The 12,308-nt window shown below is 39.8% G+C and overlaps 1 protein-coding gene across 1 annotated transcript in view; it reads left to right on the forward strand.

The window, feature by feature from the left end:
- SAMHD1 (SAM and HD domain containing deoxynucleoside triphosphate triphosphohydrolase 1) overlaps positions 1-12,308 on the forward strand; it is a 59,707-nt gene that overhangs the window by 40,267 nt on the left and 7,132 nt on the right. The window contains exons 12-13 of the mRNA XM_080814522.1: positions 6,940-7,079; positions 7,827-7,919. Coding sequence (XP_080670648.1) covers positions 6,940-7,079; positions 7,827-7,919 — 233 coding nt within the window. The remainder of the gene's footprint in view (positions 1-6,939; positions 7,080-7,826; positions 7,920-12,308) is intronic.

Below are 12,308 nucleotides of genomic sequence, written 5' to 3' on the forward strand. Positions count from 1 at the left end.
GAGAGAGATCACACACAAGCAGGGTGTGTTTTGTTCTAATAACATCATGGTAGATATTAACCTCCCATTGTGTTGATAGGAATGAAAGTTGAGGTTATATAACAATTTGAGCAAACTGGAGCTATTTTTAACTTTGGTTCATAATGAAGCAGGTGATGCCATATTTAAAAAGTTATCTTTTTGGGGCGCCTGGGTGGCTCAGTGGGTTAAAGCCTCTACCTTCAGCTCAGGTCATGATCTCAGGGTCCTGGGATCAAGCCCCGCATCGGGCTCTCTGCTCAGCGGGGAACCTGCTTCCTCCTCTCTCTCTGCCTGCCTCTCTGCCTATCTGTGATCTCTCTCTCTGTCAAATAAATAAATAAAATATTTTAAAAAAAACTTTTTTAAAAAAATTAAATTAAAAAATTAAAAAAGATAACTTTTTTTTAATGTGCTGTTTGGATTTTTTTTTTTAAGATTTTATTCCTTTATTTGACAGAGAAAGGCACAGTGAGAGAGGGAACAGAAGCAGGGGGAGTGGGAGAGGGAGAAGCAGGCTTCCCTTGGAGCAGGGAGCCTGATGTGGGGCTTGATCCCAGGACCCCGGGATGATGACCTGAGCCGAAGGCAGACGCTTAACAATGGAGCCACCCAGGTGCCCCGATTTTTTTTTTTAAGATTTTTTTTTTAAGATTTTTATTTATTTATTTGTCAGAGATCACAGGTAGGCAGAGAGGCAGGCGGGAGGAGGGGGAAGCAGGCTCCCTGCTGAGCAGAGAGCCCAATGCAGGCCTTGATCCCAGGACCCTGAGATCATGACCTTAGCTGAAGGCAGAGGCTTTAACCCACTGAGCTACCCAGGTACCCTAAAAAGTCATCTTAAAAAAAAAAAGTTATCTTCAGTCTTCATCAGAAGCCATTCTAACAATTTATCCTGTAACATTGTATTATGTTTCTACTGTGTCTTGGTGAAAAGAAATGAATTGGGGATTTTATGCACTTCTGGGTTAACTGAAAAACCATAAAGTATACAGTTTAATGTGATCTTACCACATGATTATACATAGCTGTCACTCTCTGTGAAGGTTCTCTAATGCCCAAACTCGCTTTTACCCTCTTCAGTGAGATGAGTCCACTGATTATGCTCTTGGATATTGTGTTAATGTCAAAAATGCCAGACAGAATATTAGGTCACATTTTTGTGCTTTATCGGCCAGAATATGGGAGAACAAGCCTATGGACTTTGCAGCTGTCATCATTTGAGACAAGGATAATCTTATCTTTCTTGCATACTATTCAGAGCCATCCTATAATCCTCATTGGCCTTAGCTACATGACCTGGAAGGAATAGGACCATGTGAGCCTTCATTACCTTTGTTGCTTTTCTAAAAGTCAATTTACTTTATCCAAAAGTTTCCAGTTCTTGGGGCACCTGGGTTGCTCAGTTGGTTAAGTGGCTGCCTTCGGCTCAGGTCATGATCCCAGGGTCCTGGATCGAGTCCCACATTTGGGCTCTCTGCTCAGCGGAGAGCCTACTTCTCCCCCTCCCAATGCCTGCTGCTCTGCCTGCTTGTGCTCACTATTTCTCTCTCAAATAAATAAATAATCTTTAAAATAAGATAAAATAAAAGTTTCCAGTTCTTGTTTTTTGATTTTTTAGGATGTTTTTCCACTTATTGGGAAGTGTTGAAAACATACAACAGTGTTGAAAGAATTTTACAGTGAACACTTGTACACTCACCCCCTAAATTCTAGCATTTACTGAACTTGCTTTATTACTTATCTATCACTTACCATCCATCTGTCCATCTTATTAATCCATCTTAATTTTGATGTATTGTAAAGGTTTTTTTTGTTGTTGTTGTTTTTAAAGAGTTATTTAGGGCGCCTGGGTGGCTCAGTGGGTTAAAGCCTCTGCCTTCGGCTCGGGTCATGATCCCAGGGTCCTGGGATCCAGCCTCGCATGGGGCTCTCTGCTCAGCAGGGAGCCTGTTTCCTCCTCTCTCTCTCTCTCTGCCTGCCTCTCTGCCTACTTGTGATCTCTGTCTGTCAAATAAATAAATACAATCTTTAAAAAAAAAAGTTATTTATTTCTTTTTAGGGAGAGAGAGAGCATGTACATGCACACATGAGGGGAATGGGGATCTTCAGCAAACTCCCTGTTGGGTGCAGAGCCTAACATGGGGCTTGATCCCAGGACCCTGAGATCATGACATGAGCTGAAACCAAGAGTCAGACGGTCAACCAACTGAGCCGCCCAGGTGCCCCAATTTTGATGTATTTTAAAGTAAATTGTATGGGGCAACTGGGTGGCTCAGTCAGTTTAGCAGCTGCCTTCAGCTCAGGTCATGACCCCACAGACCTGGGATCAAGCCCTGCATCAGGCTCCTTGCTGCACGGGAAGCCTTCTTCTCCCTTTCCCTTTGCCTGCCACTCCCTGTGCTTGTGATTTCTCTCCCTGTCAAACAAATAAATAAAATCTTAAAAAAAAAAATTGCAGATACCACTACACTTTACCTTAACTCCCTTAGCATGCAGATTAACTAAATTTCAACAATTATTAATAGATTTTTTTCTTCTGATGTAAAATTCACATGCAATTTATATAAATGTACAAATCTTATGTACATTTGCTAGTGTTTTGACAAATGCAAGATACAGAACATTATCTTCTCCTTAGAAAGTTCCCTCATGCTTCTTCCCAGTTAGTTCTTACCCTGCTTCACCCCCAGAAACAACCACAACTTGCCAATTCTAGACTTTTTTTTAAAGTTTATTTTTAGTAATCTCTATACCCAACATGGGGCTTAAACTCATGACCGTGAGAGCAAGAGCCACATGCTCTTCTGACTGAGCCAGCCCCTGTTCTAGACGTTTATATAAATAGAATCACACAGTGTGTACTCCTCTCTGTAGGGCTCCTTTTTACTCAATGTTATATACTTGAGATTCATCCAGATTGCATGTATCAGTAGTTTATTCCTTTTTATTGCTGAGCAATAATTCATTGTATGAATATACCATAGTTTATCTTTCCTCTCTGCTTCCTAAATTCCTATTTATAAATGTTGCTATAAGTATTCCTATAAATGTTTCAGCTTACGTGGAAGTTGGCTCTCTTAAGCATTGCAAATGTTAGGACTACTGTCTCAGGTAACCATTTTCTTACATTAGTCTTTATTGCTCAGTATTCCTAGGCAATAGGTGGACCTTACTTCCCTTCCTTCCTCTGCAAGCCCCCTTATCCCCAAATCCCTTAACTAAATTGGAATGATAGAATGCTAAATTTAAAAGAACCTTAGAGATCATCTACTTAAAACTCCTCAAAGGAGGGATGCCTGGGTGGCTCAGTTCGTTAAGCGTCTGCCTTCAGCTCAGGTCATGATCCCAGGGTCCTGGGATCGAACCCCACATCGGGCTCCCTGCTCAGAAAGAAGCCTGCTTCTCCCTCTCACACTCCCCCTGCTTGTGTTCCCTTTTCCCCTGTCTCTCTCTCTCTCTCTCTCTCTCTCTGTCAAATAAATAAATAAATAAATAAAATCTTAAAAACAAAAAACTCCTCAAGGGACACTTGGGTGGTTGGTGCTTAAGGGTCTGCCTTCAACTGGGGTCATGATCCCAAGGGTCCTGGGATCAAGTCCCGCATCAGGCTCCCTACTCAGTGGGGAACCTGCTTCTCCTTCTGCCTGTTGCTCCCCATGCTTGTGTTCTCTCTCTCTCCCCCTCTCTAACAAATAAAATCTTAAAAAAAAAAACAAAAACAAAAACCAAGAAACAAAAAAGCCTGCTCAAATGAGGAAACAGAAGCCGAGTGAAGTAAAACAACTTATCCTAATAAATGGCAAAGCTAAACTCAAGTCTTCTGATTCCAAAGTTGAATGTTGCTTATACTATTTTAGAGTGCTATATCTTTATTCAGTTTAACATACAAGCATTAACTTTTATACATAACCCTTTTCTGAACACAATTATGTGAACAAATAGAGCTTTTTCACATGGCTAGTGGGAATGCAAATGGTACAGCCACTTTGAAAAAGTTCAGCATTTTCATAAAAATGTATATTTATCCTATCATCCAATAATTCCTCTTCTACCTGCTTACCCAACAGAAATGGAAATGTAAGTCCATCTAAAAGCCTGTACCTTATAAGAACAAGGTAAAAGCCATAAGAAATACATCGGTAAAATTCTGTGGGGTTCAAAGCAAGGAGGAATTATGTCTCTAGTTTGGTTGGATTAAGGAAGATTTCACAGTGAGGTGCCTTTTGAGATGCATCTTGGGGATTAGGTAGGCTTTTTTTTTTTTTTAAGATTTTATTTATTTATTTGACAGAGAGAGACAAAGTGAGAGAGGGAACACAAGCAGGGGAAGTGGGAGAGGAAGAAGCAGGCTGAGCAGAGAGCCCAGTGCGGGGCTCGATCCCAGGACCCCGGCATCATGACCTGAGCTGAAGGCAGTTGTTTAACAGCTGAGCCACCCAGGTGCCCCTAGGTAGGCTTTCAAGAAGGGAGATTTGGGGGCACCTGGCTAGCTCACTCAGTGGAGCACGTCACTCTTGATTTTAGGGCTTTGAGTTTGAGCCCCACATTGGGTGCAGAGATTACTTAAAAAATATAAATAAAAAGAAGTGAGATTCTGTGATGGGGGAAGCATTCCATTAATTCACCTGGGAATAGGGTTGCTTAAGCCATGGATTAGAAAAGTGCAGTTTTATTATGTTAAAGTAAAATTGCTGTTTTTCAAACTGTGTATGTAATAATATGTAAAGAAATAATAAAAACTATAGATGGAAAGATGTCTTGTAAAAAGCATCACTGAGAGGGTGAAGAATATATTAACCATAGATCGGTTAGGGAGGAATGTATACACATCAGTGAGGTGAATGACAGGCTGTTAATATTTTATTTTGCCAAGAAAAAGCATCTTTAGTAAAACTCATTTTGCAAAAGGCAATAATTGAGTCCGTCAGGGATTACCAGTTAATGTTAAACCATTGGTTGAAACGTTATAGGGATAATCATACAGTCTCAGAATATTACCCTTTGGATTATTTGTTAATTACAAAAGGAAAAGTACATTTATAATAGAGAAAGCTGGGATTATTGCCTTAGCCAGCTGATGGAATTTAACAACCAATAATGGTAGCATCTCATTATGTGATTCCTGTTGCATTGACCCAGGCACATCCCTTATATAATGTTCTTGACAAGAGTGTTTAACCTAAATCTAATGGTAAAGAAACAGACAAATTCAAAGTGTGGGACATTGCCCAAAATGAGTGTCTGAACTTTTCTAAAATGTCAACATCATGAAACAAGTCAGAGGAATTATTCTAGTTCTAGATTAAAGGAGACTAAAGAATATGACAACTAATGTCATCCATAATGCTTGATTGGTTTCTCTATCCAGCAACATAAATCCATAGATTGCATTATTTTAACAATTAAGCAAATTCAAATATAGACTGTTATGTTAGTTATTTTTATATCAGTCTGTAATTTTTTGGCACTTGGTAGTGGTTATGTAAGAGAATGTTCTTGTTCTTGGGAGATGCATGCAGAGGTATTTAGGAGTGAAGGGTCTCAATGTCTGTAATCTTCAAATATTTCATAAAAATTTTGAATGTGCAAAAAAAATTGTGTGTACAAATACACAGCATATGCATATGTAGAAAAATGTTAACAGTTGATGGATTTAGGCAAAAGGTATTTTATATTGAAATTTTTCAAAGTAAAAAGTTGGAGGAATAAAAGAAAGGAAAAAGAACTAACTTATGGGACTCCTGGCTGACTCACTAGGGCATGAGACTCTTGATCTCAGGGTTGTAAGTTTGAGCCCCACATTAGGTGTAGAGATTACTTAAAATCTTTTTTTTTTTAATTTATTATTTTATTTATTTATTTATTTATTTAATTATTTTATTTATTTATTATTTTATTTTATTATTTTATTTTATTTTTTTAAAGATTTTATTTATTTGACAGACAGAGATCACAAGTAGTCAGAGAGGAAGGCAGATAGAGAGGAGGAAGCAGGCTCCCTGCTGAGCAGAGAGCCCGATGCGGGGCTCGATCCCAGCACCTTGGGATCATGACCTGAGCCGAAGGCAGAGGCTTAACCCACTGAACCACCCAGGCAGCCCTAAATTTATTATTTTAGAGAAAGAGAGTGCAAGTGGAGGGGGAGAGGCAGAGGGAGAGAAGCAGACTCGCTGGTTAGCGAAGAGCCCGACGACGCTGACGGGCTCTTACCCGTGAGCCACCCATGTGCCCCTAAATTATAATCTTAAAAGAAAAAAAACTGCCTTCTGCTTTTATCATGGAATGGAACTTTACAAAACCCTTTATTATGAAATTTACAAATTCCACCTACCACGACTTAGCTGCAACAATTATCAACACAGTGTCATCTTCTCTATCCAGCCACTCCTGTAAGATACTGTGCTGTTTTGAAATAGATGTCAGACATAATTTTATAATTACTTAAGGGTTTTATTTATTTATTTGACAGAGATCGCAAGTGGGCAGAGAGGCAGGCAGAGAGAGGGAGGGAAGCAGGCTCCCTGCTGAGCAGAGAGCCTGATGTGGGGCTCGATCCCAGGACCCTGAGATCATGACCTGAGCTGAAGGCAGAGGCTTAACCCAGTGAGCCACCAGGCGCCCCTTATAATTACTTAAATATCATTCTCTTTAAGAAAATGAAACACAACAACAAATTGATACATCCCTATTTACCCATCACCCAGCCTTAAGCCATCAACTCCAGTAAAGTCTTGCTTCATCTCTACCCTCTCCCATTCACTAGATTATGGTGAAGCAAATCCAAGACTTCAAATGTTCTACTGTGCTTACATTTGTAAACATCCACTTGAAATCATTCTAGAAGTACAGTAGTATATGAGTCTTCTTAAACCATTTGTTTTTCATCTTAATCTAACTGAAATTTTATCAAATTGGCAGATAACATTTTTCTGGAGATTTTATATTCTTCTGATCCCAAACTGGATGAAGCACGAGAGATTTTAAAAAAAATTGAATATCGTCATCTATACAAGTTTGTGGGTGAGACTAAGCCACAGGGAAAAATAAAAATTAAAAGGGTAAGTTAAGTTGTCAAACACCTTTCCAGTAGTGAAAGGTCTCTCTCTTCCGTTTGTCCTCCAAGAGGAAACCATTAACCCATCATAATACCACAACTCTGTTCTAAGTGCTTTACATTCATTTTTACTTAATCTTCTCATCAATAACTTGTTCTTTGGTCTGTCCTGTAGATGAAGGAAGTGAGGCTTAGGGGAGATTAAATAACTTGCCTATAGAAGCACAGTTAGTATTCAAAGTCTGACTTAGTCCAAACCTTTACTCTTTCATCTCAGAAGTCAGGGTGGGGGGTGCAAAATTTTGGCAGAAATTGAGGCCTCAAAATATGGTATCTACATGAGCTTCACGGAAACTCTAAGGACCTGCTGTTCATAATTTCTTCATTCACATTATATCAGGTTCTCCCAGATGGTGCCTGCCAAATATCTTTATCTGTTTTCCCCTCTTGCTTGTGGAAGGTTTTTTTTCTTTACCAGAACGCCAGTAACATGAGCCATACTGATAACTGCACCCTGCCTCATAACACGTTCCTCTTATTTTACTAATAAGCCAATTGCCCCATTTTTTTTTCACATGAAAATTTTGTTAGAATCATTCCATTGTGGTTTGTTTGAAGGATGAAAGAAGCAGAAACCATGTATTTATGAAGGCTATCTCTACCCACTTTCCTAGTTAACGTGCCTTTTATGGCATAAACACTTGATGATGAAAAACTGGGGTTCTAACATGAGGAGTCTTGTCTTTTCTAGGAAGACTATAAATACCTTCCAAAGGAAATTGCTGATGCTAAACCCGACATACTGCCTGAATCTGAACTGAAGGCTGAAGATTTAATAGTGGATGTAAGTAGTTAGCTGGAGAATATACTAAGTAAAGAAATTTTTTTAAGATAAATCCTCCCCCGTTCCATTATAAAAGGGGTACATGTTCATTAAAGAAAATTTGGAAAATACAGAAAAATAGAAGGAAGGAAGAGAATCACCTGGGATCTCAAAGGGTCAACAGTAGTCGGTTAATTGTGATATGTGGGTAACAGAACATTACGTATGTTGATTTTTTAAAGTTTTCTTGATCACAAAAGTAATCTATGCCAATTATTTTTAAAAATTGTCGGCACACACAAAGGAAAAAGACTTCAACTCCTTCATAGAGGCCGTAGTGTCTTGTATCCTAACAAGACTATCAAATGGCTTTGCCACATTGTCTTTTGTTTCTTACAGTAGCTGCTTCTCAGAATTCTACTCCTCTGAAATCTTGGGACAGTGTTGCCCATGTATTTTTTTTTTCCATAAGCCTTTCATTTGCTGTTTTCTTGTTGATACATCTTTGGTGAAGGGTGATCTCTCCACACCCAGTCTTTACCAAGGGGTACAACAAGTGAATTGTCCTTGGACCCAGTCTAGTCACTTGGCTGGGGGATCCAAGTACATCACACCTGCAGATCAAGCTATGGTTTCCTGTTTTGTTAGATGAAATTACACCATAATAAAGGGATTTTCTGAATTTCTGAGTTTCTGAGATTCTAAAAGAACTTACTCTCACGAATGTTTTCCCTGGGCTCTCACATGCCCACACTTGCCCTCAGTGCTTTACTTGAGGGTCTGCATTGCCTTCAGCTGAGTGCACGATCCTAGTCAATCCCTGACCTCCCATCTGGTTTTTCTCTCGAAGTGCAGTCTGCTAATGAATATAGGCTCAGAAGTACTGGAAGAATCATAGGAGAAGACAGCACACACATGATTAAGCTTGCTTTAACCTAAAGGCAAATTGATGGAGCAGTGAAAGCTTCTTTTGACTATCAAACATGTAAGAACAAAACATTGTATAAGGGTTTGTTATGATAAAGGTATGTGAAAATGGGAATGTAAATTGATACAGGAGTCTGAATTAGGGTCAGTGTTAACCAACCCAGCAATTTCATTCTAGGTATTTGTTGTAAGGAGATAATTAGTTTTTTTTGGGGGGGGGGGAAGGCACAAATCTGTATATTGTTTTATTATTATAGTATAAAATAAGGAGGGTATAAAGGGAAAGGATATATCTCTCAATAGGAAATACAGTGGAATAATGCAAACATTAAAAGTTGTTTTTAACATGGAAAGATATTTATAACTGAAAAAGCAATGCATTCAGAATGATTTTATTTTTGTTTCTTTAAATGTATATACATGTATGTTTATAGTGAGCACACTGAAAAAAATTTGGATGTATTGGTAAAATGTTAACATTGTTTCTACGTGGGTGGAGAATTGCAGGTACTTTTCTTTTCTTCTTTTTTTTTGGTACTTCTTTTTTTACAGTGACTATGGCAGAAGAGTTTCATAATCAGAGAAAGAAATGGGTAAAGATGGGGTTAAGATGGGTAAAGCCCTTTTATATTCTGAGAACGCAATTAAAATTGCTGATTAAATGTCATATTATGTATTAGCCTCTCAATTTTAGTTCGACAGTGTAAAATATTTATGTGGTACATTTTACTATATGTGCCTCCTTTTAAGACCATGTGTAGTAACTTTTATGGTTACTTAATGGGCTATAAAGCTTAATTTTGCTATTTAGAATGAAAGATTCATAATTGCTGATCTGTAGCTCCTTTTTTGCTCTTGAGTCTTCATTAAGAATGGGAACGCCAACTATTATAGTTTTGCCCTTCTGGAAAAATAACCGTTTTATCAAATCTGCTTTAAGGAGGAATTTCTAGTTATATATGTTTTGGAGAAAATAGGAATTGCCTTTTATTTCTAGTCTAAAAGCAAGGAAATAAATAGCAAAGAGCTCATGGCACTTCTGGAAGTTGCTGAAATTTGATTAGTGTTCATACCTGACCATGATGTTTAACAATGTCAAGGCTACATTGGGTCCCTCCCCACATGAAACAACACCCAGGAGAGAAGCCTACCATAACGCCAGCCCTGGGTTCACGGGCAGACTGAGCAGTTGCTCCCTCCCACATAAAGGGGTGCAGAACACTCGCTGCAGGTCTTAAAGCCAGTAACACACACATTCTGGGAGACATATCTCTGGTCTGACTTCAGGACCACAGCTGGATCTCAGATGTCTACTTTTCTCTCATAGGGTACTGCCAGGACAGCTCTCAAACCTCATAGACCATTTTTTTGTTTGTTTTCTTAAGGAACAGTCCCAGGATAAGCTGCTCTTACTGTCCGTTCTTTTCTGTACCACCATCACCCCATTACTCTATTTTTTTTCCTCTCTAATTTCCTTATCCTCCCTTTCTCCCAGACCTGTCCAGGGAGCCCTTCTACTCCATAATTAACACACTTGCCTGGAACTTAGCCCTTTGTTGACTCTCTTCGCCCTTGCTGCAACCCAGCTGTTCCCTGAGAGCCTGATGCTTCTGTAGCCCCTTCAGGAAAAGCATATTCCTCTGGGTCAGGAGGCCTTTCTGTTCATCAGTCCTCTTGTTCCCTAGTATCACTTCAAGACCGTATGCAAGATCCCTATTCCTCTGAGACCAGCATCTCCCAACTTGCTATCCTCTTGGTTGAAGATTTTGGCTTGGTTTAGAGCCTTTTTCCCTTTCCAGTTCCTGCAGCGGTCCTTGGTGATTTCAAGGCCGGCCAATTCTGATTGTTCTCTTCATCCTTATCCTCAGTGACCTTACCCACTCCACCTTGGCCAGCACTCAGCAAATTATATTCTGAACCTTACTGACATTTGATTTTTAAGCATCCTGTCTCTGTCCTCAAACCCCTTCTTCCTTATGTGCTTGTTCCTTGCTCTTTAAGACCTCTAGTTTATTGCCTCCTCACTTTCTTCCAACTTGTCAATGACCTTTTATCTCTACTTCTCTCCCATTCTTAGATTCTGTGATGGATTCAGTCATTTTCTACAGTTATCCTTAACTCTCTTGCCTTTCTTTGCTTCTACTCAGCAAAGGGCTGAATGGCAGTTCATAGTCCCTAACCTTAGTTGGGCCTTCTGGACTTCTGGTAGACTTAGTGCAATTCTCCAGTCTCCATAATGACTATTTCAAACCATCTCCACTCTTCTCAGACCTCAGCCCTGTTCCCTGCCCACAACTGTATTCACCCCTCTGGGACTAACCGCACTTTGGCCCTTATTTCAGAGATAAAATATAGGCCATTAGATAGGAACTCTCTCAACCTACACCACTGAATAAGCCTCCATCTGCCACTGTGTTCAGCCTTCCGGTAGTGGGGAAATGTCTCTTCTTATCAAAGGCTAAGAGTAATCATTTAGTTGAGTTCTAGATCAGGGCTGTCTGATAGAACTTTCCGTGATGCTGGAAATAGTCTATAATGGTGCTGTCCATTTTGGTAGCCACTAGCTACACACAGCTATTAAGCACTCGAAACGTCACTACTGCAACTGAGTAACTAAATTTTTTATTGTATTTAATGTTGAAGACTTTAAAATTAAAAAGCCACATGTGGCTAGTGGCTACGACATTGAGTAGCACACCATAGAGCCATTCATCTTAGCATTTCTGTGGAATCCCAGGATCCATTCTGTCCTCTCTTTCTGACTTCCCATCATCAGTTAAACAGACTTTCATCTCAGGAAAACAGCAAATGTTGCACTCCTCACTCCTCTCCTCTTCTTTAGGGTCCAATGCGTTGAAACGTTGCCCCCAGTACCCCCTTTACCTTTCCCAGGTATGATGCTCCTCTCCACATTCTTATCTCTTGCATCTTTTAACAGTCAAGCTTCTAAGAGTTGTCTTCTCTTTTTTTATTTTTTATTTACTCCTGAAACCTTTGCCTGTCGCCATCACCATATTAGAGCTATTCTTCCAAGTTCCCCAGTGACTTCACTGTTACTTAACTCAGTGGACCATGGCAGCCCTGTCTCCCTCAGAGCTATTTCTTCTGCCTGGAACTCGTTTCCTTCACACATACATAGACCGTACTCAATCCTGCTCACTTTCCCAGGAAAACATGCGTCATTCCCAGGGAGCCCCAGATTACTAGGCTCCCTGGTTCCAAAGTTCACAGCATCCTTTGCTTCTCCTTAGTAGCTCTTAGAACAAATGTAGTTCGATCATTACTTTTACAATTATTTGTTCAACCTCAGTCTAGGCTGCACATGCTGTGGGGGCTGGGAATGTTTCAAGCTTCCTTGTACCTGTGGTACCCGTCACAGTGGCTGTCACATAGGCATAGACTTTACACCCTGCTTATGTTGAAAGCACAAATACCTCCCGTACCCCATCCCGATTTCAAGACCAAATCCCTATGGCACATGCA

The sequence above is a fragment of the Martes martes genome (genome assembly GCF_963455335.1).
Source record: "Martes martes genome assembly, chromosome: 9".
NCBI classification, from domain to species: domain Eukaryota; kingdom Metazoa; phylum Chordata; class Mammalia; order Carnivora; family Mustelidae; genus Martes; species Martes martes.